The sequence below is a fragment of the Pseudorca crassidens genome, chromosome 7, assembly GCF_039906515.1.
Source record: "Pseudorca crassidens isolate mPseCra1 chromosome 7, mPseCra1.hap1, whole genome shotgun sequence".
Taxonomy (NCBI): domain Eukaryota; kingdom Metazoa; phylum Chordata; class Mammalia; order Artiodactyla; family Delphinidae; genus Pseudorca; species Pseudorca crassidens.
Genome location: NC_090302.1, coordinates 3789412 through 3816578, shown reverse-complemented (window position 1 = coordinate 3816578; position 27167 = coordinate 3789412). Strand labels below are relative to the sequence as shown.

General features: G+C 50.9%; 2 protein-coding genes across 9 annotated transcripts; one reads left to right on the top strand and one right to left on the bottom strand.

Moving 5' to 3' along the window:
* Positions 1-10007, bottom strand: GBGT1 (globoside alpha-1,3-N-acetylgalactosaminyltransferase 1 (FORS blood group)). 8 transcript variants are annotated; one of them, XM_067742845.1, is made up of 8 exons: positions 9541-10004; positions 8501-8692; positions 8083-8213; positions 7862-7927; positions 3430-3480; positions 3312-3347; positions 2453-2587; positions 1-1347 (listed from the first exon to the last, which is right to left on the bottom strand). In XM_067742845.1, the coding sequence occupies exons 3-8, from the start codon at positions 8139-8141 to the stop codon at positions 663-665; spliced, it is 1032 nt and encodes a 343-aa protein (XP_067598946.1). In that variant the 5' UTR covers positions 8142-8213; positions 8501-8692; positions 9541-10004; the 3' UTR covers positions 1-662. The 8 variants fall into 8 exon arrangements, with proteins under 8 accessions (XP_067598946.1, XP_067598943.1, XP_067598944.1 ...); XM_067742842.1 differs by lacking the exon at positions 8083-8213 and having other exon boundaries at positions 9541-10005; XM_067742843.1 differs by lacking the exon at positions 8083-8213 and having other exon boundaries at positions 9555-10005.
* A 63-nt stretch (positions 10008-10070) lies between these two features.
* On the top strand, positions 10071-27030 carry LOC137227298 (nematocyst expressed protein 3-like). The gene is made up of 4 exons (XM_067742852.1): positions 10071-10263; positions 10341-10399; positions 15688-15762; positions 24039-27030. The coding sequence occupies exons 3-4, from the start codon at positions 15696-15698 to the stop codon at positions 24275-24277; spliced, it is 306 nt and encodes a 101-aa protein (XP_067598953.1). The 5' UTR covers positions 10071-10263; positions 10341-10399; positions 15688-15695; the 3' UTR covers positions 24278-27030.
* Positions 27031-27167: the final 137 nt, after the last annotated feature.

Here is a 27167-nt window from a genome sequence, read left to right as displayed (position 1 = left end):
TTAGGGCCAAGCACACGCCACCTTTATTAAAAACTGCCCAAACCCTCTTACAAAGGAGGCGGCTGGTGCCAGGGAGTGTGGTGCACCTCAAGGGAGGCGGGACATGAAACCAGAGCGAGCCTAGACCTGGTCGATTTCAAAGGCTCCCTCAGGGACCTGAGCGAGGAACTGGCTCCGTGTGGCTGGGGGACATCACAGTATCCAGGACCCCTGCAGCCAGAGAAAAGGGGTCCGGGATGCCTTTCACACAGTGTTAGAAGTGCAACTTTAAGGGCAACAGGCAACAGAAGGGGGGCAGAGGGGGAATTTGAGGTACTGGGCGGGGCTGAGACTCCAGAGCCTGCCCCAAGGCACGTGTGCTGGGTGAGGCCTGCCGGGCCCTGTCTTTTTCCACCTCTGGTCTCCCCGCCTCCTGTCCTGCTGTTCTTGGGACACAGGCTACATGATCTTGGCGTTCTCCTCATATGCGCACCACCCTTCACAGTTTACAAAGGTCTTCACGGGCCCATTTTCCCATTGGATTCTGCTGGCAGACTGAGAGGTAGACAGCACAGGGCAGGTCTCACTTAAGGCTTGAGAAGTGAGGCACCGGTGCAGGGAGGCTCCGGTGAGCTGGGCGCTCACTGGGGTCCCCCCTATCCACGGCAGCCCCGGCTCAGCCATCAGCTTCTCAGCCAGTCGGTGTCCTTGTCGAGGGTAGAAAAGCGGATCAGCTTCAGGCTGGGGGGCTGGGGCTTCCTGTCATCCCAGAGGTACTCGGGGGACAGCACTTTGGAGGGCTTATGTGAGATGAAGCGGCGGTTCAGGTGACTCTCCTCCTGCCAGGCCGCCATGATGCCGTTGGCCTTGTCTGCCAGGATGCCCATGTGGCAGCCTCGGGTAAACTCGTACACCTCGGCCACCCGCCCCCCAAAGACCGCCCCGCCATAATAGAAATCCCCCTCGCCATCTGCCACAAAGGCGGTGGAAAGAGGCCGGCGCTCGTAGGGGAACTGCTGGCGGGGAACAGCGAAGTAGCCGGGGTGAATGGCAGCGACCAGGTCCCCCAAGGTCTCGGGGCCCCACGGGTTCCGGAACACCATGTCCACATCGAGGCAGAAGAGGTAGTCGACCTCCCGGTGCGCCCTCTCGGCAATGTGCTGGCTAATGCTCTGCATGCGGCGTGTGGAGATCTCCTCCCAGCGGGAGTGCCTCAGGACGGGGATGATGCTGACGAGGCGGCCGGAGCCCAGCCGGACCCGAGGAACGGCCGTGGGCTCGTTAGTGAAGACATAGTAGTGCACCCGGAACCCCTGCATGAAGAACTGCTCGGCTGACTCCAGGAAGCGCTGGACGAACTGGGTGTACCTGGTGGAGAGAATCCCATCATGCACCGTGGCCTCAGCGGGGCCACTGCCTGGGTCCCCACTAGGTGCTAGCACCACACGGACAGGGCTGGGGCTGGCCGGGCTGGGGTCCACCTCCCAGCTTCCCATCTCAAGAAGTCACTCAGGTCCGCCCCTCGGGGTCCCTGTCTGTCAAATTCCCACCATCTTAGTACCAGCCTCTTAAGACCGTCCTAATAATGATAATTGATGACGCATATTCACAGACTGAGCTAACTTTTACTGAGCACTTACTAAGTGCCAGGCAGTGTTCTAAGGGATTCTTCTCTCCTTCTAGCCTCATAAACTCCCTAGAAGGCAGGGACCACAGTCCCCACCTCCTAGGCACAGACACGGAGCCTCAGAGAGAGGAAAGGAGCCAAGAAACGGGGAAGTGGCCGAGTCAAGGGAAGGTGGGTGGTGCTGGCTGCTGGGTGCCGATTGGGCCAGGGGTGGGGGGGTCCCCTGATCCCCACTGGGCCATCCATCATCTGGCCAGTGCTTAGCTGCTGGGGACCCATTAGGGTCCCTCTCTCAGGAGTCCCAGAAAGGGACCCAGAGGGAAGCTGCCAGGTGATGGCTCCTAAAGGAAAGGGCAGGCGGGGTGAGGAAGGAGAGGGGAAAACAGGAGGTGTCCAGAGAGCCCGCAGGCCGGAGGCTGGAGGAGAGAGGGTCCCCAAGGATGGGCCGGCTCTGCCTGGGTCTCTTGACCTGCCTGTGGCCTGATCACGGACCCCCAATTCTATGCGGTGGTCTGGGGGGCTTTCCACTCCTTCGCACCTGCCTGGACGGTTCAGGGGAAGCAGAAGGGGTAGAGGGACAAGGGTGTCTCCTGACAAAGGCTCCTGCTGCCCCCTCACCTGGGCTGCCTCCCCCTCCCCCCTTCCATGCCAGGGCCAGACCCCCTTCCTCCAGGAAGCTCCCCTCCCACCAGCATACTCCACTCTGTACCTTCCCACCTGCACAGCACCTGGTTCAGGGCCTCCCTGGTGCCCGGGTTGGGGTCCTGTCTCTCCCCAGACTATAAATTCCTGGGGCTCAGAATTTATAACCCCCCTTCCCCCAGCCCAGCCCAGCCCACTACTCACTTCCCCACGGCAAACACCGTGACCCCGACGGTCAGGTTCAGCGGCTGGTAGATATGACGCAGAAGTTCCGGCTCGAAGGTTCCCTCGGAGACAATGGGCGCTAGCCAGGGTGTGAGCGTCAGGAACTCTGTGGGCCTGGCAGCAGAGGAGGCCGTGGGGGCTGAGACCCTCCCCTGGGAAAGCCTCCCTCTCATCTTGGCCCTGCCAAAGCTGTGTGACCCTGGGCAGCTTCATCCCCGTCTCTGGGCCCCAGTATCCTCATGTGGAAAGTGGGGATAGTCATAGCTACCTCCCAGCGTGGTCAAGACCAGGAGTTAACGCATGCCCAGTGTCTAGAGGAGCCTGGCATTTCCGGTGCCCGCTAAGTGCCTCGGAGACGGGGGTCATCAACATCACCATCGACGACGGATCGAGCACGGCTGCGCAGAAGGCACAGTGCTCTGCGTTATTATTATTATTATTACTTTTGGCCGCGCCATGCAGCTTGAGAGATCTCAGCTCCCTGACCACGGATTGAACCCAGGCCCTCCAGCAGTGAAAGCTCGGAGTCCTAACCACTTGGGCTGCCAGGGAATTCCCTGCTGTGCACTTTGCAAACACCGTCTCATCTGGGCCTCCAACTGCCTATCAGGTGGGTATTATTATTATCCACCTGTGCAGAAAAATCCCAGAGTGGTTGGCTAACCTGTCCAAGGTCACACAGCTAGTGACAGAGCTGGACCGGAGCCCAGGTCCCAGACGACCCAGACCCCGAGGCCAGTGGACACCTCCAGTACCCCAACTTCCAGATCAGAGGCCCGCGCCCCCGCCTCTACCCCAGGTCTCCCCATTCTGGGCCCAGGCCCTAATCAACACCTACTTTTGCTCCAGCAGCTTGGGCTGAGGGTACTGTGATCTGTAATCAAGAAGGGTGAGTGGTTAAGGGGAGGCAGCCCCCAACCCCGGGGCCACAAAGGGGGAAGTGACAGTCTGCTTACGGTGTCACAGGCTGGAATGGCTTCTCCCCCTTGTACTGCAGCTTCATGTTGCTGGTGGGAGAGGTGAGACAGAGCCATTAGTGCCGGTGGGGGGCAGAAACACTCAGCAGGGAAGGATGAGGTCAAGGTGAAGCACCCCCATGGGACAGGCACCCCCAACCCCCCAGACGCCCTTGACCCACCCCCACTGCCCTGTCCACTCTGTCGGGGCTGGACTCCTATAGAGGCGGTCTATCCAGGGTCACCGTGTGGCAGGGCAGTGATTCCAGCCTGGTACCATCTGTCTCCAAAGTCTTTTTCTGTCTCTCTTTCAAACATATTGCTCTGGAAGAGCCTGGGCACTGGGGAGAAGGTCTGTGGAGCTGTAAAGGCCCGGTGAGCCCAGTTCTGCCACTTTCTAGCCTGGGTGGGCGAGTTACTTAACCTGAACCTACGGTGACGGTCAGCTGAAGAAGCCAGTTACACAACCACCAATCAAGGCGTCGCTGTGAAGGTACAGGTTTTGTAGATGTCAGTGACATCTACACCATCCTCCATAGTCTGGCAGGCCTGGTACGGGCAGTTGAAAAGCTATAGCATAGAACTGAGGTTTCCCTGAAGAAGAAATTCTGCCGGTGGACAGTGGTGTCAGCTCCTGCCGAAGAGTTCCAGCCCACCCTTCCCGACGGCCCGCTCCGTGGATTTCAGACTGGCTTCGTCACCCCACAGTCGTGTAAGCCGATTGCTTTCAATCAATCAGTCAGTCAGTCATTCAGTCGTCTCCCTCCCTCTTCCAGGTTCTGTTTCTTTAGTGGAAGGCTGACTGATACACCCATTTTCCCTTATCTGTAAAATGAGGCAGCACCCTTAACCCTTAGAGCTGTCGTGAGAGGTAAGAGAGGTATGCAAGTCAGGGCCTGTCAGCCAGTGCCCAGCACGGAGCGAATGGTAAGGGCAGCACCCTGGCCCCTTCTTGGCAGGCTGTCTGTGTGGCTGGCCCCCACTAGCTGCGGCCAACCTGGGGGGATTAGGAAGGAGGGCTGATTAAGGAAGGAGGTGGCCGGCGACGGGGTCAGACACAGGAGGCTTCCAGTGACATGCCTCTGGCTCTGCCGTCAGCTGGTTGGAGAGACCAGGGGCCAGACATCTCACTCCTCGGGGTTTAGTTCCCTCACCCTTAAAATGGGGACAATAATATCGTTCCCCAGGGTGGAAGCGAGGCCCGGGGGATGGAAAGGCTTGCTCAAGGCCACCCAGGGACCGGGTCAGAACCCGTTCCAGCAGAGGCCTGAGCTCGCCTGTAAGGCTCAGACCACCTGAGGACGTGGGTGCCTGCCATCCACTTGGGTCTCTTCAGTACATCACCTACCATGGGATGGCTTAAGCCTCCTGGAGCTTTCCTAGTTTTTTCAGTCTATGCTTTGTGTGTGTGGTAAGATATACATAACAAAGATTTCCCATTTTAACCATTTGAAAGTGTACAGTTCAGGGGCCTTAAAGGACGTTCACATTGTCGGGCAACCATCACCCCCATCCACGTCCAGAACTTTTTCATTTCCCAAACTGGGACCCTGTTCCCCCGACACACTAACTCCCCATTCCCTCTCCCAGCCCCTGGGAACATTGTTCCTACTTCTGTCTCTATAAATATGACTATTCCAGAGATCTCTTAGAAGTGAAACCCTATTGTATGTGTCCTTCTGTGATCTGTCTATACTCTGGAAGCAACAATTTTTAAAAGTTGACCCATCCAATTGGCCCCCTGCACTAGTTTCACACAGACAAGCACATGTTAGGCCCCTGCTCAGAAAGGGATAGGGGGACTTCCCTGGCCGTCCACGCTTCCACTGCAGGGGGTGCGGGTTTGATTCCTGGTCAGGGAACTAAGATCCTGTGTGCTGCACAGCACAGCCAAAAATAAATAAAGAAGACAACATCTTCAAAAAGAAAAAAAAAAAAAAAAAGAAAGAAGAAAAGAAAGTGATGGGACTCTGAGAAGGTGGTCAGAAGTGAGAAGGGGAAAGGGGCCCTTGTTCCACACTTCCCTGGCCATCGGTATTTCCCTTTCCCCCACCAGCCTGGACCCAACTCTGCTCTGGCCACTTTCACGGGTTAGACAGAAGAATTCCAAAGCCACAGATGAGCCAGCGCCAAAAAAAGGAACTTCACGTTTCCAAACCTCTGAAGGTCATGAAACTAAAAGTAAAGAAGAGATCCAAGTGAACAGAGGGGAAGATGTGACCATTTCAAACAAACGAAACTCTCCAACTTTAATCTATTAAAAAAAAATAACTCAGTAGAACCAAAAGCCAGACCAACTGCAAAGAAAAAAAAATGTAGCAAGTACTTTCGGCCAAGGGTGGTGATAGAGGACCCACCGACAGGCCAAGGAGAGAAGGTGCTGGAGCAGGCGGGTCACCAAAGAGGAAATTCAGTTAATGGGAAGGCGTGGGGGAGGTGAGGGCCTGGTAGGAATCAAAGAAATGAAATTCAAACCACATTGCATTTCCCATGTCTGGAGTCATGGGTGGTTTGCTTTTTGTTTTTCATAGCACCTAATACTTCCAGCACCGGCCCAGGTGCAATGCAGCTGCAGCGGGGTGGAGGGGGTGGCATATCTGTGTGAGTTCGAGTGTGTGTGTGCCCCTGTCCCCCTGGAGAGCAACCTGACGCGATGGATGAATACCTCAGCCATATCCTTTGGCTCAGAAACTTACCAAAGGAAAGGATCTTTAAGATGGAAAAAGCGGCCTATCCAAAGCTGCTCATTACAAACTGATTTAGAACGCTGGGAAACTGGAAACAACCTAAATGCTGCAAACTTGCTGGTGGGAAAGGGAGAGGGATTCAAGAATTAGGGCCCAGTCCCTGGGTGGAATAAAATGATGGTGACCAGATGCCAAAAAAGCAAGCCAATTCTGGGGAAACTGGATAAAAATCACAAAAACGCTGTGGTCACAGCTACTTTCGATGCCAAGCAGCCTTTCTGCTTTTTAGAACAATCTGTTCAGATAGAAAGCGTAGCAACCAACGAGCTGACAATGAACTTTGGAGTCAGAGTGTGACTTGGACCAGCAAAACACAAGAGGGTATTTCATTTTCTTTTGTCTTTTCTGTTATCCAGCCTCCTAATTTACTGTATTCTATGTTCATAATAGTGAAACACACTTTGTTGTTAGTTAGTAGTCTATCATCCAGATTTTAAACTTCCCTCTTGCTGTCATGAAAAACAAGGCTGGGTGGCCAAGTGCCCCCTTGAGACTGTCCCAAATCACCTTTTTCACTCTTTTTTTTTTTGGACTTTGAAAATTATTGTTATTAGTTTTAGTCTGATGACACAGAGGACTTGGCTGGGAAACACACTGGTTCTTATAAACCAGCACTTATTTGGGGCATGAAACAAAGCACGGTGAGAGGACGTCACTGGGATCAGGCCGGCGCTGTCACAGAACAACCTGCCCAGGGCAGAGAATTATTCGCTAATGACAGCTGAACGACAAGAGCGCTGGGGCGATCTGAACGGCAGACTGTTCCATCCCATCTTGGCAAGTCTGAGATACGTTTGATATCGGATATAAAAAGTGACGCAATCAGTAGGAATCATTTCAAGTTCTAGGTTCATCTATAACCAAATCTTTTTCACTCTTAACTGACAAAATGTCAGATTTGTTATGTGGGGGAGACTGGTCACGTGTCCATTTCTTCTTTGAAGCCACAGAGAACACAAAATTGAGCAAAATGTCAAGTCCTGGACTTCCCTGGTGGCGCAGTGGTTAAGAATCCGCCTGCCAATGCAGGGGACAAGGGTTCGATCCCTGGTCCAGGGAGATCCCACAGGCCGCGGAGCAACTAAGACTGCGAGCCACAACTACTGAGCCCACATGCCACAACTACTGAAGCCCGCGTACCTAGAGACCATGCTCCGCAACAAGAGAAGCCACCGCAATGAGAAGCCCGCGCGTCTCAACGAAGAGTGGCCCCAGTCGCCACAACTAGAGAAAGCCCGCGTGCAGCTAAGAAGACCCAATGCAGCCAAAAATAAAAAATAAAATAAAATAAATAAATGTATTAAAAAAAGAAAAAGAAGTCAAGTCCTGAAAGCACTCTTTCCTGAGCACCTCCTACGTGCCAGGTGCAACACCAGGCTATTTACAGGCATCATTACAGTACCCCATGCTCTGGCTGGCTCGGGAGGGGCACCTCTATCATCCCATTTTACAGATACAGCAAGTGAGGCTCAGAGCTATGCAACATGCTCAAGGTCACAACTGTGGAGGGGGCACTGCAAGGACACCCAAGGACTGAAACAGGGGAATTTCACTCCACACCTGTGGCAGCCCATCACACTGCTCAGAATCATGAGCTTAGGACCTAAGAACCTACAAAGTGACCTTAAAAACCCGCTCACCCCCTCCACTCCGGGGGCCCCCAATTCGCCCTGGCCCATACTTACAAGATCTCTGGGCAGGGGAGATAATAGGGGACATAGGAGACCGGCAGCCAGTTCTCGACATACACCCTGGGAAGGAAATACACCTGTTGACCTGACTTTGCACGTGAGGCTGAAAACTCACTTTGCTGCATGTCAGTGGGAATGCAGGCCCCGCGTGGTGCACCTGGGATACACCTCCCCTCCCGCCGCCCCCGCCCAATCATTCCTTGGGTCTGGCTGACCTCGGAGGACAAAGCCTCCTGGTCTTCTGCAATGAGTCATGAGCCGTGCAGCCGTTCATTCCTGGGACAGGAATGCTCTTGATGCCAGGCCCTGCACACAGGGGGCTGGTGGTTGGGGGCGGCCCCCAGAGCTTTGTGGGAAGAACACATAGAGTGAATTCTGGAGCATAAACATTAACATGGCTAGAAGAACAGTCCAGGCAGAGGAAAGAGCAAGTGCGAAGGCCAGGCCAGTGCAAAGCAAAATACATAAGCCAGGCTAGTTCAGTCTTACTGGGGCTGGGGTGAAGGGACAGGTGCACCGAGAGAAGGGGGTGGGACCTGGGAATCCTGTGAAGGGGTCAAGGTTTGGGGGTTGAGATGCTGAGAGACGGAGGGGTCTGGGGTAGGGAGGGAGGGCTCCATGCGGTATGCTCACCACAGAGAGCAGAGGGCCATGCCCACCAGCAGGCAGAACCCCAGGCCCAGGGCTAGTCTGGGGCAGTGCATCGCTGGGTGGGCAGCATCTGAGCCTGGGTACCTGCAGAGTCTGGGTGTGCCTTGGTGAATCAGCCCACCTCTCTCAGAGGTGTCGGGCTCGGAGCCTGTGTCTCCGGGGTCCGGGGAACACCTGCAAAGGAATGCTCCTTATCCACAGGACAGTGGCCCCATTTTTGCTGCCCTGCCCTCCCCTGGGCGGCCTCACCCGGGGAATGTGGATTCCAGCTGTCTCCTCGTCCTGCTGGGCCCAGGCCCAGGTCTGGCAGTTCTGAAGGACAGAGGCTCAGGACTCAGCCAAAGCCTGCTGCGGTGCCTTGCAAAAGGTCCTGGGCCGGAAAGGCGCCTGGCTCCTTGCCTTGTCTCTCAGGTCTCGCTACTGACCTCCTTCTGTGTTAAGCTAAGGGCGGCCATCCTAGGGACTAGGGGAACAGCGCTTGGGGGGGGCGGGGCTTGGAGAAGGATTCCTGGGGAAACTGGGAGGACGCCGGAAATCAAGCCCAGAGCCCGCACCGCGGGGACACACTCGGCCTGGGGTGGGGGGGGTGCGCTGGGAGGGGCGGCATAGATCCCCCGGGATGGGGGTGGGGGCAGGAGTGGTAGCAGCGCATTCCTCCGGGAGAGGGGGCCTGGGCTCTCCCGGGACCGCGGGAACGCGCTTCAGCTCTCACCCGCTCTCGGCGGTAACCCTGGGCAAGGCGCTCTCCTGCCCGCTCCACCACAGCCTCGGCGTCCTCCTCAGCTATAGGGGGCTTGGTGAGGTGGCAAGACGCAATCCGCACCGCCCCTGATGTGCGGGAAGGGCTCTAAAGCCCTGGGTCCGGCCCGGGTCACAGAGAGCGCGGGACGCCTGACAGCTCTGCGGGGGTCCGCCCGAGGTCAGATAAAGATCCCCGGGCCGGAGTTTTGGGGCTTTGGCCCCGGCTCACCCGGTGGCCTCTGGCAGGCCCGCTCCCTCTCCCTCTCCCTCCCTCTGCGGACCTCCGTTTCCCCACCCGGGCTTGGGGCGCGGCGTCCTCCAAAGCTCCGCGTCGACCGTCGGCTCCGCTGGATTCTTCCTCCGGTGGAGCCCGGGCCGCCGGGGCCGCTCCGCCGACGCAGAACCAGGCCCGAGCTTCGGCCGCCCCAGCCGGGGATCTGCACCCAGGAGCTTGGGTCTGAGACGCGCACCTCGACTTCGGCCGGCCACTGCAGGCTCCGGGCTCGCGGCGCTGCTCCTCCGGCCGGGCGCGGGGCGGGGACAGGGAGCGGCGCGGGAGCGTGACTGTCCCTGCGGACTGCAGACTCAGCCCCTTGCGGCCGGACCAGCGTTAGAAAAGACGGAGGGGCGCAGCCCCGCCCTGAAAACAGGGTCTCCGTTCGCCTGCAGTCCGGCAAAACCCGGGGCCGGCCGGGTGCCTTTAGTAGCGCGCTGGGTGGGGCCTGACTAAGGGCCCGCCGGGATCGGGGCCGGGCGGGGTTCGGGGGAGGGGAAAGGAGCCGCGCGCCCCGCCCACCGGCCTCAGCCCCACCTACCCCCCTGCGTGCCCCGCCCATCGACCGCTGCTCCTCCTACTCACCCGCCCGCCCCGCCCCGCCCACCAGCTGCCGCCCCCAGTCCCCAGGGGTCCACGAGCGCCGGGGTCCCAGGACTTTTAACCTCTGCTGGCTACCTGGGCCGTGGCCTCCGACGCAGGCGACCCACCTTCCAGGCGAGGAGCGCGGGTCAGGGAACTCCGGGCTGGGGTGCGGGCTTGAGAAATCAGGGAAACGATTTGAGGGAAAAACTTTATTGTTTCTAGAAGAGCCTCGAAGCAATCACCGGATGGGAAACCAGCTGGACGTCGTACTTACTTTCCGGGTTAGGATCATCACTCTTTTGCTCAGGGCCCCTGAGGCTGGCACGCCGGCCTGGAGACCGTGAGCGGCTCCCGGAATCCCTCGGAGCCTCTGTTTTTCCTCTTCTGTGAAGGGAGTTGGCCATACTTTCTTACCAAGGCCTGTCCGAGTTGTATTGACCCTGGTTCATCCTAGGGACTCCAGGAGCCCCAGGGGGACCGTCTTATATGTCTCCAAGTGTAGGCCAAGCGCAGAGGGTGGTGGTAGAGGCGTGGCGACGGAGGGGGCATTCAGAGGGACAAAAAGGAAGGCCCCCTCATGGTAAATAAGGGAACGGTAACAGGGCCGGGGAGAAACCCGATACAATTAGGATGAGGCGAAAGCTATAGGCATTCAGTAGAAACCGCGATTCGGATTGTAAATTTTGATCTTTCCCCGGCTGGCTACGGATTATGCGGTGAGATATTCTCGTGATGCTGGGCAGCGTGGTGGCAACTCTGTCAGCCACTCCATCACCAGGCTCAACAAGGATACACTTTTGACCATTCTGTACCCTGACAGCCATTCTGTTTTTCACTTTCAGTATAGTATTCAGTAAATTACATGAGATGTTCAGCTCTATTATAACATAAACTACCAGCTAACGTACGTCTTCTGAGCAAGTTTACGGTAGGTTAGGCTAAGCTATGGTGTTCAGTATGTTCTCACCTTAGGATGGGTTTATCAGGATGTAACCCCACTGTAAGTCGAGGAAGATCTGTGCAGAGAAGCAGCATGGGAGACAAAACAACAATCAAGGCTCAGAGAGGTTATAGCTTTGTTCAAGGTCACAATGATGCAGCTTAAAGTTGCAAATGCAGATCTGCCTGGTGCATGGGCACAGCCTCCCAGGTCCTTTGTGGGTGTCATTGCCTGTGTCCTTGGGATTTCCCTTGAGGACCTCAGGTTCCTGTAAGGCAGGGTTTTTTTCCCCAGAGTCTGCAGGGGCCAGGCACAGGCCCGGGGAGCTTGTGACTGCTGGCTGAAAGGTCGTGCTTCCATTTTTAGCTGCAAACACCTGGTTCCCTGGGACCTGGTCTGGGACCAACTGATTGGTTTTTCTCATTCAGTTTGTGTTTTTACAAAGTTCTCTGGTGTACCTTCCGGACACTGGTCCCTCCCTGGTAATAAAGAGGTGAGCCAGGGACTTCCCTGGTGGTCCAGTGGTTAAGACTCTGCGCTTCCACTGCAGGGGGCATGGGTTCAATCCCTGGTCTGGGAACTAAGATCCCACATGCTGTGCGCAGGGGCAGACCCAGCCCTGGGGTCCTGGCAGACACACCAGTATTCTGTCAACAGGCAACACCCAGCCCCTGGCCAAACCAGCATTCCCTGTTTTCCCTGTCCCCCCTCCCCTCAGGAGAGGACAAATTCAGCATAAGGACAGCATCAGGGCTGGTCTGGGAGGAGCTGGGTGAAGAGATGAAGGAAGTTAAAAGGTCCCTGGACTCTCCTCTTGGAGGGTGACTCGGCAATAGGACCCTGATACCCTCCCCTTCAACTAAGTTTATCTACTTCTAGAAACCAGAGGAAACAGCTAGAGACATGTATAAATTGCTCATATGCATCGATGGTCATCTGTGCCTGTCTCTGAGAGCCCAGCAGGGGACACCCCCAGGGGCTGGCACGGGGAATCTGGTGTCCTGGCAGTGGGAACACTCAGACAGAGGTCCCCACTGCCCTCACCACTGCTTAGTGGGCTATGCCCGAGTTAGTGGGATAGCTGGGACTTTTTTTTGTTTTTTTGTTTTTTTGTTTTTTTTTGCGGTACGCGGGCCTCTCACTGCCGCGGCCCCTCCCGCCGCGCAGCACAGGCTCCGGCCGCTCCGCGTCATGTGGGATCTTCCCGGACCAAGGCACGAACCCGTGTCCCCTGCATCGGCAGGCGGACTCTCAACCACTGCGCCACCAGGGAAGCCCGATAGCTGGGACTTTTAAGTAAAATCGAAAACATCGGAGGGTAGCCCTCCCAGGATGAGTCAGTGTTTCATGGCCTCTGAGTGTGTGTGTGTGTGTGTATGTGTGTGTATACACTGTTTCAGATGTGAAGTGGTGAAGTGTGTTCCAGATGGGGATAGGCCAGGGAACAGGCCACAGCCTGTCTGTGTGGGGGAGGGCCTCTGACATCCCTGCTCAGGGCTCCATTTCCCAAGAGGAGGCAGAGCCCATTAAGGGAAAGGGGATGCAGGGGAGGGGAAGCCTTGTGCCTTTGGACCAGAGGGATCTGGCTTTAACCCCAGGGCTGCTACTTACAGGCCAGGAGGGATCTTGGCATCTCAGTTTCCCACTTAGAACAAGGGGGAACTGTAGTCCCCAGGTCAGAGGTTCTTGTACAGATGATCAGAGGTTCTTGTACAGATGCAGCTGGAGGATGACTGAACCTTCGTCCCAGGGTCTCACCAGGCAGTGACCTCACCCAGCCAGCTGCTCTGAGCCAGGCAGGCTCTAGGGTCATCTAGCAGCCTGGCCCCAGCAGCCTCCTTGCAGCTCTTGGGCAAGCCCTCATCCACCGTGAGGGCTGTGAGGAAGAGTCCAACTTCTTCCTTTGCGTGTGAATATCCAGTTGTCCCAATACCATTTATTGAAAAAATTTATTCTTTCCCCAGTGAATTGTCTGGTTGCTCATCAAAAATCAATTGACTACAGATGCGAAGGCTTGTTTATGGACTCTCAATTCTATTCCATTGATTTGTTATGTCTATCTTTATGCCAGGACCACACTGTCTTCATTACTGTAGCTTTGTAACGAGTTTTGAAATCAGGAAGTATCCGTCCTCCGCTTTTGCTCTGCTTTTTCCGTATTGTTTTGGCGATTCTGGATCCCTTGCATTTCCAAATGAATCCGTAGTTCCATTTGGGAAGTATTGCCATCTTTTTTTTTTTTTTTTTTTGCGGTACACGGGCCTCTCACTGTTGTGGCCTCTCCCGTTGCGGAGCACAGGCTCCGGACGCGCAGGCTCAGCGGCCATGGCTCACGGGCACAGCCGCTCCGCCGCATGTGGGATCTTCCCGGACCGGGGCACGAACCGGTGTCCCCTGCATTGGCAGGCAGACTCTCAACCACTGCGCCACCAGGGAAGCCCACTATCTTAATAGTATAAAGTCTTTTGATCCATGAATGTGGGATATCTTTCCATTAATTTCAGCCTTCTTTAATTGCTTTCAATAATGTTTTGTAGCTTTCATTGTATAAGTCTTATTTTTATTTATTTATTTTTTTTGTGGTATGTGGGACTCTCACTGCTGTGGCCTCTCCCGTCGCGGAGCACAGGCTCCGGACGCGCAGGCTCAGCGGCCATGGCTCACGGGCCCAGCCGCTCCGCGGCACGTGGGATCCTCCCAGACCGGGGCACGAACCCGTGTCCCCTGCTTCGCAGGCAGACTCTCAACCACTGCGCCACCAGGGAAGCCCCTAAGTCTTACATTTTTGATCCTAAATTTATTTCTGCGTATTTTATTCTTTTGGATGCTATCGTCAATTAACTTGTTTCCTTACGTTCATTGTCAGATTCTTCGGCGTTAGTTTTAGAAATACAATCGATTTTTAAATTGACATATAAGAGTATATTAGTTTCAGGTGTATAAGATAATGGTTTGATATTTGTATATATTGCCCAATGGTCACCACAGTAAGTCTAGTTAACATTCACCACCTCACATAGTCGCACAGATTTTTTCCTTCTGATGAGGACCTTCAAGAACCACTCTCCTAGCAACGTTCAAATATTCAACACAGTATTCTTAACTCTAGTCACCATTCTGCACACTACATCCCCAGGACTTCTTTATTTTATAACTGGGAGTTTGTACGTTTTGACCCTATTCATTCATTTTGCCCCCATTTACTCCCTACCTCTGGTAACTACCAATCCGTTCTCTGTATCTATGAGCCCCTATTTTTTTTCTTTAAGATTCCACGTATAAATGAGAGCATATGGTATTTGTCTTTCTCTGTCTGACTTGTTTCACTTAGCGTAATACCTTCAAGGTCCATCCATATTATTGCAAATGACAGGATTTCCTTCTTTTATGGGTAAATAATATTCCGTTATATATACACCACATCTTCTCTGTCCATGCATCCATCAATAGATGCTCAGGCCGCTTCCTTATCTTGGCTACTGTAAATAGTGCTGCAATGAACATTGGGGTGCATGTATCTTTTTGTTTCATTTCCTTTGGGTAAATACCCAGAAGTGGGATGGCAGGATCACATCGTAGTAGTTCTATTTTTAATTTTTTGAGGAACTTCCATACTGTTTTCCATTGTGGCTGCACCAATTGACATTCCCATACAACTGATTTTTGTGGTATTTATCTTGTATCCTGCAACCTTGCTGAACTTGTTTATTAGTTCTAATAGTTTCCCCCCGTATTCTCTGTGATTTCCTATATACGTGGTCATGTAATTTGCAAATGGAGATAGTTTTACTTCATCCCCTTCAGTCTAGATGCCTTTTATTTCGTTTTCTTGCCTGATGGACCTCCAGTGAAATGTGGCACTGAGCTGGCAAGACTGGTCACTGCGCATCTTGTTCCTGATCTCGGGGAAGGCTTCAGTCTTTCCCCACTAAGTGTGACGTGAGCTGTGGATTGTTCCCAGATGCCCTATATCAGGCTCAGGAAGTGCCCTTCTGTTTCTAGTTTCTTGAGTGTTTTTCTCATGAAAGGATGTTGGGTTTTGTCCAATGTTTTTCTGCACTTAGTGGGAAAAGCTTGTACAGCAGCTTTTAAGCCATGAAATCATCTGCCTCCCCCTCTTCCTCTGTGTTTCTCCCTCGCCAAACACACACAACCTCCCTGGAAGCAAATCAGAATCCAGATATTAAACACTCACTGCAAGATGGTTAAATGATTAGCGTAGCCGTCTTCATCCTGTTATCCTTGCCCTGGCTGCTGTGTAACTGGGGGTGGACCAGACTATTGGACACCCCAAACAAATGACGGCTAGAAATTCAAATATTAAAGATGATTTCCAGGGGTGGTGGCTCCCTCTTTCTTGCATACGCCACGATTGCCTCTTCTCTTTGCAGACCGTAGAGTGAAAATATTTAGCATCAGAGGAGAGGATTGTGCACGAAATAGCATGTATTAAGTTGTGCGCTAAAAGGTAACAATGAATAGGCAACAGACTTGACTTCCCCAAGACATGTATTGAAGGGATGATAACGTATTCTGTGCAGACCTTCCTGTTGTGGAATTCCGCATTCAGAAAATCCTGTTTTTAGTTTATTTTTTCTGAGGCCTTATATGTCCGCCTCTCTGTTCCAGGAGTCTGCATGCTGACCGTGTTGTTGGCCAGCCTCATGAGTGTAAGCTCTCTGACCACATTCTGGATTGTTACAGGTAAGAGGGCTCTGGGGATCTTCTGTGTGTCTTTAGCCAGGACAGTGTCAGCCAGGCTTTTCTCGGAACCCCGGGCAGCGCTGGCAGAGCTCAGAAGGAAACACCAGGCTTGCATACCACCGGGCACTGAGTCTAAGGCCTCAGGTAACAGTGGTTGTAAAGGGGAAGCAGGAAGGACAGAGGCAAGTCAGGGCCCTCCACCAGGATACACCCGGGTACACACACACACACACGACTTATACACATGTGCGTGTAGACACACACGCACATGTGTATATGTTGTGTGTATATACAGAGAGAATTGATTTTAACATGTGGGCTCATGTGAGCAAGGGGGCTGGCATGTCCAAAGCCTGCAGGACTGGACGCTCCAGCGGGCTTCTAGATGCTGTGTCTTCTTTTTTTTTTTCCCCCCTGTAGAGTATTTAATTTAATTTAATTTAATTAATTAATTTGTTTATTTTTAACATCTTTATTGGAGTATAATTGCTTTACAATGGTGTGTTAGTTTCTGCTGTATAACAAAGTGAATCAGCTATACATATACATATATCCCCATATCTCCTCCCTCTTGTCTCCCTCCCACCCTCCCTATCCCACCCCTCTAGGTGGTCACAAAGCACCGAGCTGATCTCCCTGTGCTATGTGGCTGCTTCCCACTAGCTATCTGTTTTACATTTGATAGTGTATATATGTCCATGCCACTCTCTCACTTTGTCCCAGCTTACCGTTCCCTCTCCCCGTGTCCTCAAGTCCATTCTCTACGTCTGCATCTTTATTCCTGTTCTGTCCCTAGGTTCTTTAAAACCATTTTTTTTTTTTTAGATTCCATATATACGTGTTAGTGTACGGTATTTGTTTTTCTCTTTCTGACTTACTTCACTCTGTATGACAGTCTCTAGGTCCATCCACCTCACTACAAATAGTTCAATTTCGTTTCTTTTTATGGCTGAGTAATATTCCATTGTATATATGTGCCACATCTTCTTTATCCATTCATCTGATGATGGACACTTAGGTTGCTTCCATGTCCAGGCTATTGTAAATAGATCTGCAATGAATATTGTGGTACATGACCCTTTTTGATTTATGGTTTTCTCAGGGTATATGCCCAGTAATGGGATTGCTGGGTCATGTGGTAGTTCTATTTTTATTTTTTTAAGGAACCTCCATACTGTTCTCCATAGTGGCTGCATCAATTTACATTCCCACCAACAGTGCAAGAGGGTTCCCTTTTCTCCACACCCTCTCCAGCATTTATTGTTTGTAGATTTTTTTGATGACGGCCATTCTGACTGGTGTGAGGTGACACCTCATTGTAGTTTTGATTTGTATTTCTCTAATGATTAGTGATGTTGAGCATCCTTTCATGTGTTTGTTGGCAATCTGTATATCTTCTTTGGAGAAACGTCTATTTAGGTCTTCTGCCCATTTTTGGATTGGGTTGTTTGTTTTTTTGGTATTGAGCTGCATGAGCTGCCTGTATATTTTGGAGATTAATCCTTTGTCTGTTGCTTCATTTGCAAATATTTTCTCCCATTCTGAGGGTTGTGTTTTCGTCTTGTTTATGGTTTCCTTTGCTGTGCAAAAGCTTTTAAGTTTCATTAGGTCCCATTTGTTTATTTTTGTTTTTATTTCCATTACTATAGGAGGTGGGTCAAAAAGGATCTTGCTGTGATGTATGTCATAGAGTATTCTGCCTATGTTTTCCTCTAAGAGTTTGATGGTGTCTGACCTTACATTTAGGTCTTTAATCCATTTTGAGTCTATTTTTGTGTATGGTGTAAGGGAGTGTTCTAATTTCATTCTTTTACATGTAGCTGTCCAGTTTTCCCAGTACCATTTATTGAAGAGGCTGTCTTTTCTCCGTTGTATATTTTTGCCTCCTTTATCAAAGATAAGGTGGCCATATATGTGTGGGTTTATCTCTGGGCTTTCTATCCTGTTCCATTGATCTATATTTCTGTTTTTGTGCCAGTACCATACTGTCTTGATGACGGTAGCTTTGTAGTATAGTCTGAAGTCCAGGAGCCTGATTCCTCCAGCTCCGTTTTTCTTTCTCAAGATTGCTTTGGCTATTCAGGGTCTTTTGTGTTTCCATACAAATTGTGAAATTTTGTATTCTAGTTCTGTGAAAAAAGGCATTGGTAGTTTGATAGGTATTGCATTGAATTTGTAGGTTGCTTTGGGTAGTATAGTCATTTTCACAATGTTGATTCTTCTGATCTAAGAACATGGTATATCTCTCCATCTGTTTGTATCATCTTTAATTTCTTTCATCAGTATCTTATAGTTTTCTGCATACACGTCTTTTTGTCTCCTTAGGTAGGTTTATTCCTAAGTATTTTATTCTTTTTGTTGCAACGGTAAATGGGAATGTGTCCTTAATTTCTCTTTCAGATTTTTCATCATTAGTGTATAGGAATGCAAGAGATTTCTGTGCATTAATTTTATATCCTGGTACTTTACCAAGTTCATTGATTAGCTCTAATAGTTTTCTGGTAGCATCTTTGGGATTCTCTATGTATAGTGTCATGTCATCTGCAAACAGTGACAGTTTTACTTCTTCTTTTCCGATTTGGATTCCTTTTATTTCCTTTTCTTCTCTGATTGCTGTGGCTAAAACTTCCAAAACTATGTTGAATAATAGTGGTGAGAGTGGACAACCTTGTCTTGTTCCTGTCTTAGTTCCTGATCCTGAAATGGTTTCAGGTTTTCATCATTGAGAACAATGTTGATTGTGGTTTTGTCAAATATGGCCTTTATTATATTGAGGTAAGTTGCCTCTATGCCTACTTTCTGGAGAGTTTTTATCATAAATGGGTGTTGAATTTTGTCGAAAGCTTTTTCTGCATCTATTGAGATGATCATATGGTTTGTCTCCTTCAGTTTGTTAATATGGTGTATCACATTGAGTTGTGTATATTGAAGAATCCTTGAATTCCTGGGATAAGCCCCACTTGATCATGGTATATGACCCTTTTAATGTGCTGTTGTATTCTGTTTGCTAGTATTTTGTTGAGGATTTTTGCATTTATGTTCATCAGTGATATCGGTCTGTAGTTTTCTTTTTTTGTGACATCTTTGTCTGGTTTTGGGTGACGGTGGCCTCGTAGAATGAGTTTGAGAGTGTTCCTCTCTCTGCTATATTTGGAAGAGTTTGAGAAGGATAGGTGTTAGCTCTCCTCTAAATGTTTGATAGTTCACCTGTGAATCCATCTGGTCCTGGACTTTTGTTTGTTGGAAGATTTTTAATCACAGTTTCAATTTCAGTGCTTGTGATTGGTCTGTTTATATTTTCTATTTCTTTCTGGTTCAGTCTCGGGAGGTTGTGCTTTTCTAAGAATTTGTCCATTTCTTCCAGGTTGTCCATTTTATTGGCATATAGTTGCTTGTAGTAATCTCTCATGATCCTTTGTATTTCTGCAGTGTCAGTTGTTACTTCTCCTTTTTCATTTCCATTTCTATTGATTTGAGTCTTCTCCCTTTTCTTCATGATGAATCTGGCTAGTGGTTTATCAATTTTGTTTATCTTCTCAAAGAACCAGCTTTTAGTTTTATTGATCTTAGCTATTTTTCCTTCATTTCTTTTTCATTTATTTCTGATCTGATCTTTATGATTTCTTTCCTTCTGCTAACTTTGGGGTTTTTTTGTTTTTCTTTCTCTAATTGCTTTAGGTGTAAGGTTAGGTTGTTTATTTGAGAGGTTTCTTGTTGCTTGAGGTAGGATTGTATTGCTATAAACTTCCTTCTTAGACCTGCTTTTGCTGCATCCTATAGGTTTTAGGTCATCGTGTTTTTATTGTCATTTGTTTCTAGGTATTTTTTGATTTCCTCTTTGATTTCTTCAGTGATCTCTTGGTTATTTAGTAGTGTATTGTTTAGCCTCCATGTGTTTGTATTTTTTACAGATTTTTTCCTGTAATTGATATATAGTCTCATAGCGTTGTGGTCAGAAAAGATACTTGATACGATTTCAATTTTCTTAAATTTACCAAGGCTTGATTTGTGACCCAAGACATGATCTATCCTGGAGAATGTTCCATGAACACTAGAGAAGAAGGTGTATTTTGTTGTTTTTGGATGGAATGTCCTATAAATATCAATTAAGTCCATCATGTTTAATGTATCATTTAAAGCTTGTGTTACCTTATTTATTTTCATTTTGGATGATCTGTCCATTGGTGAAAGTGGGGTGTTAAAGTCCCCTACTATGATTGTGTTACTGTCGATTTTTCCTTTTATGGCTGTTAACATTTGCCTTAAGTATTGAGGTGCTCCTATGTTGGGTGCATAAATATTTACAATTGTTATATCTTCTTCTTGGATTGATCCCTTGATCATTATGTAGTGTCCTTCTTTGTCTCTTATAATAGTCTTTGTTTAAAGTCTATTTTGTCTGATATGAGAATTGCTACTGTAGCTTTCTTTTGATTTCCATTTGCATGGAACATCTTTTTCCATCACCTCACTTTCAGTCTGTATGTGTCCCTAGGTCTGAAGTGGGTCTCTTGTAGACAGCATATATACGGGTCCTGTTTTCATATCCACTCAGCCAGTCTATGTCTTTTGCTTGGAGCATTTAATCCATTTACATTTAAGGTAGTTATTGATATGTATGTTCCTATTACCATTTTCTTAATTGCTTTGGGTTTGTTATTGTAGGTCTTTTCCTTCTCCTGTGTTTGCTGCCTAGAGATGTTCCTTTAGGATTTGTTGTAAAGCTCCTTTGGTGGTGCTGAATTCTCTTAGCTTTTGCTCGTCTGTAAAGGTTTTAATTTCTCCATCAGATCTGAATGAGATCCTTGCTGGGCAGAGTAATCTTGGTTGTAGGTTTTTCTCTTTCATCACTTTAAATATGTCCTGTCACTCCCTTCTGGCTTGCAGAGTTTCTGCTGAAAGATCAGCTGTTAACCTTATGGGGATTCCCTTGTATGTTTTTTGTTGCTTTTAATATTTTTTCTTTGCTTATAATTTTTGGTAGTTTGATTAATATATGTCTTGGCATGTTTCTCCTTGAATTTATCCTGTATGGGACTCTCTGTGCTTGCCGGACTTGATTGACCATTTCCTTTCCCATATTCGGGAAGTTTTCAACTATAATCTCTTCAAATATTTTCTCAGTCGCTTTCTCTTTCTCTTCTTCTTCTGGGACCCCTATAATTCGAATGTTGGTGCGTTTAATGTTGTCCCAGAGGTCTCTGAGACTGTCCTCAATTCTTTTCATTCTTTTTCCTTTATTCTGCTCTGCAGTAGTTATTTCCACTATTTTATCTTCCAGGTCACTTATCCATTCTTCTGCCTCAGTTCTGCTATTAATTCCTTCTAGAGAATTTTTCATTACATTTATTGTGTTGTTCATCATTGTTTGTTTGCTCTTTAGTTCTTCTAGGTCCTTGTTAAACATTTCTTGTATTTTCTCCGTTCTATTTCCAAGATCTTGGATCATCTTTACTATCATTATTCTGAATTCTTTTTCAGGTAGACTGCCTATTTCCTCTTCATTTGTTTGGTCTGGTGGGTTTTTATCTTGCTCCTTCATCTGCTGTGTATTTGTCTGTCTTCTCATTTTGCTTAACTTACTGTGTTTAGGGTCTCCTTTTTGCAGGCTGCAGGTTCGTAGTTCCCATTGTTTTTGGTGTCTGCCCCCAGTGGGTAAGGTTGGTTCAGGGGTTTGTGTAGGCTTCCTGGTAGAGGGGACTGGTGCCTGTGTTCTGGTGGATGAGGCTGGATCTTGTCTTTCTGGTGGGCAGGACTGCATCCAGTCATGTGTTTTTGGGTGTCCGTGAACTTATTATGATTTTAGGTAGCCTCTCTGCTAATGGGTGGGGTTGTATTCCTGTCTTGCTAGTTGTTTGGCATAGGGTGTCCAGCAATGTAGCTTGCTGGTCGTTGAGTGGAGCTGGGCCTTAGCATTGAGAGGGAGATCTCTGGGAGAGCTTTTGCCATTTGATATTACGTGGAGCCGGGAGGTCTCTGGTGGACCAATGTCCTGAACTCAGCTCTCCTACCTCAGAGGCTCAGGCCTGACACCTGGCTGGAGCACCAAGACTCTATCAGCCACCCGGCTCAGAAGAAAAGGGAGAAAAAAGAAGAAAGAAAGAAAGAAAGAAAAATAAATAAAATAAAGTTATTAGAATAAAAAATTTAAAAATTATTAAAAATAAAAAAGTAATAAAAAAAGAGAGAGCAACCAAACCAAAAAAAAAAATCCACCAATGATAACAAGCACTAAAAACTATACTAAACAAACAAACAAACAAACAAAAAATGGACAGACAGAACCCTAGGACAAATGGTAAAGGCAAAGCTATACAGAGAATCACACAAAGTAGCATACACATGCACACTCACAAAAGGAGAAAAAGGAAAAGTACGTATATATTTTTAAAAAGGGAAGAGAGCAACCAAATCCATAAACAAATGTACCAATGATACTAAGCTCTAAATACTAAACTAAGATAAACATAAAACCAGAAACAAATTCGATGCAGAAAGCAAACCCCAAGTCTACAGTTGCTCACAAAGTCCACCGCCTCAATTTTGGGGTGATTCATTGTCTATTCAGGTGTTCCACAGATGCACGTACATCAAGTTGTCTGTGGAGATTTAATCCGCTGCTCCTGCGGCTGCATGGAGAGATTTCCCTTTCTCTTCTTTGTTCGCACAGCCCTGGGGTTCAGCTTTGGATATGGCCCCGCCTCTGTGTGTAGGTCACCTGAGGGCATCTGTTCTTCGCTCAGACAGGACGGGGTTAAAGGAGCAGCTGATTCGGGGGCTCTGGCTCACTCAGGCTGGGGTGAGGGAGGGGAACGGAATGCGGGGCGAGCCTGCGGCGGCAGAGGCCAGCATGACGTTGCACCAGCCTGAGGTGCGCTGTGTGCCCTCTCGGGGAAGTCGTCCCTGCATCACGGGACCCTGGCAGTGGCGGGCCGCACAGGCTCCCGGGAGGGGGGTGTGGAGAGTGACCTGTGCTCGCACACAGGCTTCTTGGTGGCGGCAGCAGCAGCCTTAGCGTTTCATGCCCGTCTCCGGGGTCCGCGCTGATAGCTGCGGCTCGCGCCCGTCACTGGATCTCGTTTAGGAGGTGCTCTGAATCCCTTCTCCTTGCGCACCCCAAAACAGTGGTCTCTTGCCTCTTCGGCAGCTCCAGACTTTTCCCCGGACTCCCTCCCGGCTAGCCGTGGTGCACTAGCCCCCTTCAGGCTGTGTTCACGCAGCCAACCCCAGTCCTCTCCCTGGGGTCTGACCTCCGAAGCCCGAGCCTCAGCTCCCAGCCCCGCCCGCCCCAGCGGGTGAGCAGACAAGCCTCTCTGGGCTGGTGAGTGCCGGTCGGCACCGATCCTCTGTGCGGGAATCTCTCCGCTCTGCCCTCTGTTGCTGTGCTCTCCTCCGTGGCTCCGAGGCTTCCCCCCCACCACCGCCATCTCCGCCAGTGAAGGGGCTTCCCAGTGTGTGGAAACCTTTCCTCCTTCACAGCTGCCTCCCAGAGGGGCAGGCCCCGTCCCTATTCTTTTGTCTCTGTTTTTGCTTTTGCTCTACCCAGGTACGTGGGGAGTTTCTTGCCTTTTGGGAGGCCTGAGGTCTTCTGCCAGCGTTCAGTAGGTGTTCTGTAGGAGTTGTTCCACTCCTACAGATGTAGTTTTGATGTATTTGTGGGGCGGAAGGTGATCTCCATGTCTTACTCCTCTGCCGTCTTGAAGCTATCCTTAGCTGCTGTGTCTTGAGCCAGACTTTCTTTTTCAGGAAACCTCGGTTTTTTGAAGGCTTGTAAGGCCTTCACGTGATGAGACCCACCCTTTGAGTGATCTTTACATAAAGGCAAGTCAGCCACACCTATAAGTAGCTTCACAACACGTGTGGACTAAATCACCAGTTTGATCGGATGACTGCACGCTACGGCCTGGGCAGGTTGACACGTGAGACCAACCGTCACGGCCCACCTTCTTTTGACTCGGTACCCACAGCTCTGCTGTAGCCATGTTGAGTCTCTAAGTGAAGACAGTAAGAGAGTCGTTCTCCCTCCTGATGAGACACGCGGACACTGTCCCCAGGGCATGCAGAGTGCTGGGGTGGTGCTGACTTTTCTCCTTGACGACCTGTAACTTAAACCCTGTGATGTGAGGGTAACAGTTATTTGTGTATCTTATGGTCTATGTTATGCTATACGGTAAGAAGATAAAGGAAGGGAAGAACAGAAATGTATTTGATGCGTGCACAAGTGTGTGCGCGCAGCCTACAGTCACGAGGTTGGTGAACTTTTTGTCCTCTTGCAGCACCAGTGCCAGCTCGACTGCCAACTCCCAAGCTGGCACCACTGTCAGCGCCAGATCTTGTACCAGCGCTAGTGCCAGATCTGGTGTTAAAGGCGTTTCTGGTACCAGCCCGACAGCTAGAGGTAGCACCGGTTCCAGAGCCAGAGCCAGCTCCAATCACCAGCTCCTGCAGCGTTCCAGAGCTGGAGCTGGCTCCAGGGCCACCTCCAGATTTAGAGCCAGTGCCAGGTGCAGAATGAGAGCCGGCTCCATCACTAGATCTAGAGTCAAGTCCAGTGAGAGAACTAGTTCCATCCTTGGCTCATGGAAAAGCCCTCAAACTCCAGTGAGCTCTGCAACTGGCTCCAGCACCAGCTCCAGGGCTGGAACCAGCTTTGGCACCGGCTGTCTCACCAGCTGCAGGGATGGAAGCAGCTCTGTCATCAACCAATTTGCCAGCTCCAGCAGCAGCTCTAGAGTTTGGATCAGACCCAACACAAAGCCCAGAGTGACAGATAACAACAGGAAGTGAACTCGAGTCTACCCCAGCACCTCTGGCAACACAGCTAGAGCTACAGGCAGCTCTAGAGGTAGAGCTCTCTCTAGAGCTAGTGTCAGCACCAGAGCTAGCTCGAGCATTAGCTCCCGAGCTAGAGAGAGCTCCACAGTTCCAGGGCGAGAGCCAGCTCCAAGCACCAGCTCAAGAGCGCGAGTGATATCTGGAGCCAGCTCCAGCCAAAGCTCCAGGCTCGGTGTCAGTTCCAGCACCCGCTTCAGCACTGATCCATTGCCGGAGCCAGTTCTATTACCACTAACAGTTCTGGCTCTCCAGAACTAGAGCCAGAGCTGGCTGCAGAGCCAGAGTCAGCTCCAGCACCAGAGTTCGAGCCAACGCCATGGCGACAGTCAACTCAGGCTCCAACACTGGCATCAACTCCTGAGATAGAGGCAGCTCCAGCCTCAGCTCCATTGCTGCTCCTGGGCGGGGCTGCTGTTATCCCATGAGCTGGAGCTGGCTTGAACACCAGCCGTCATGTCAGCTCTACCCCTGGAAGATAGAGACAGCTCTATCACTGACTCCCGTGCCAGCCCCAGTGATAGAGTGAGAACCAGCTCAAAGCCAGTTTAGAGCCAGTGCTAGGTGCCAAGGAAGAGGTCGCTCCAGCGCCAGCTCTAGCATCAGCCCCAGAGTTACAGCCATTCCTGGCACCAGCTCCAGAGAGAGTCAGCACCAAGTTCAGACCTAGAGCCTGCCCCAGCCACAGTTCTAGGACCAACTCCAGAGCCAGAGCCCCCATGAGAGTCAGCTCCTGCAGCAGCTCCAGAGCAAGAGCTGGCTTGGGTGCCCGTAGCAGACTTAGAGCCAGTGCCAGCTCAGGAGAAAGAGCCACAGCTCCAGCGCCAACGTCAGAGCTAAATTGTGCTCTGGCACCAGCACGATGCCATGTCAGAGGCAGAGGCAGCTCTGTCAGCAGCTCCTAGGCCAGCTTCTGTGCCTGCTCTGGCGCCAGAATCTTCCCTGACACCAGTTCCAGAGATGGAACCAGTCCAGAGCTACAGCCAGCTCCACCGCCAGTTTTAGCGCCAGCCGCAGAGCTAGAGCCAGGACCGCTGTACAGCTAGAGGCACCAGAAGCAGAGCCAGCACCAGACCGGAGCTGGAGTCAGCCGCAAAGTCAGCGAGAGCTCCAGCACCAGGGACAGCTCCCGCGTCCTATCCACAGCAAAATCCACGGCTGCTTCCGGCACCTGCTGTAACCTTAGCTCCGGGGGTACCTGATCCACAGCTCAAGCCAAACCAGTACCCACCCAGGAGTCAGCTTCAGTGGCCGCGCCAGAGCCAGAGCCGGAGCCAGAGCCGGAGCCAGCGACCGCAATAGCTGTAGCACCGGCTCCAGCCAGTGTGAGAGACAGCGCGAGAGCGCTGTCCAACGGCAGAACCAGGTCTAGACCGTCTCTGGAGGTAGATCCGCCTCCAGCGCCTTCCCCAGAGCTAGAGTCAAGTCCAGCATCAGCTCTTGCATAAGCTCCAGTGCCAGTCCTAGGAGCAGAGCCACCTTTGAACTAGAGCCAGCTCTGTACCCGCTCTAGGACTGGGCGGGGCTGGGGGCGGGGCTGGGGGCGGGGCTGAGGGCGGGACAGTCCCTTCTGGGCAGGTCACTCCCAGGGCCTCCTCCTCCTCCCTCCCTGAGGTCCCGGCCCTCGGGTCCTCTGAGGCCCCGCTTTCCCAAGCGAGGCTCCAAGTGGGCAGAGACCGCTCTGTTGGAAACTGTGGCCAATACCTTAAAAACTGTATATGTTTTGACCCAGAAAATCCACCTCATGGATTCTGCCCTGAATAGAGATTTATGGACACAGATGTTCCCTTCAGCATGATTCTGAGAGTGAAAAATGGCAAATGGCCCACGTCCCATAGCAGGGGCTTTTCGAAAATTCTGATTCGGGGCCCCAGAAAATGCAGAGGAGGAAGACGATGGACTGATCAGCACCCGCCCGGGGGAACCAGGTTCCAGAAGGGCACACGTGCCCAGAGTCCTCCCCACCTGACACCCACGACTGCACACGCACACACGTGCACATGGGCACACACACCATGCGAGAATTCCTGCGGGTAAACTCCTGGGATTAGCTCTGCAGGTAAAGGGTTGCACCCGTGGAGCTCTGGGGTCCTGCACACTGTTCTCCCAGACAGGAGTGTCCTTCCACGCTTCCCTCTAGAGGACCGGCTGGGCCTCTGCTTCCTCACACTGTCCCCAGGGCTGGTCGCCACCAGACTAGAAACCTGTCGGTGTGGTGTTGACAGCGCCGTCTCCACGGCGCTTACATCTGCGTGTCCTCACTGGGAGGTCAAGCGTCTCTGACCTGTACCGACCACGTGTGCGGCCTCTTGTTGGAGCTGCACGTGTGTGTTCTCTGTCCCTTTTTAAAACATTGACTTTCAAGATCTGGGGGACCACAGGGGTGTCAAACCTCTCTCTGGCCCTGGGGTGTGAGGAGGGCTGATCCAGTTTGTGGTTTGTCTCCCCAGCTTTCTACATGTTTCTTGTTTCTGTTTGGCCGTGGGAAGAGCCAGGCGTTTCCCTTCTGGCTTCTGGCTCTGGGGCCAGACTCAGAACAGGGGTCTCTACCCTGAGACTGCACACCTATTTAC

Excerpts from the sequence above, each read along its gene's own strand:
- GBGT1 (XM_067742842.1), bottom strand. The coding sequence starts at position 8,571 with ATGCACTGCCCCAGACTAGCCCTGGGCCTGGGGTTCTGCCTGCTGGTG. Across the intron at positions 7,928-8,500 it reads ATGGCCCTCTGCTCTCTGTG|GGTGTATGTCGAGAACTGGC; the intron begins GTGAGCATACCG and ends TTTCCTTCCCAG. Across the intron at positions 2,588-3,311 it reads CCCAAGCTGCTGGAGCAAAA|GCCCACAGAGTTCCTGACGC; the intron begins GTAGGTGTTGAT and ends CTCTGCTGCCAG.
- LOC137227298 (XM_067742852.1), top strand. The coding sequence starts at position 15,696 with ATGCTGACCGTGTTGTTGGCCAGCCTCATGAGTGTAAGCTCTCTGACC. Across the intron at positions 15,763-24,038 it reads CACATTCTGGATTGTTACAG|CACCAGTGCCAGCTCGACTG; the intron begins GTAAGAGGGCTC and ends GTCCTCTTGCAG.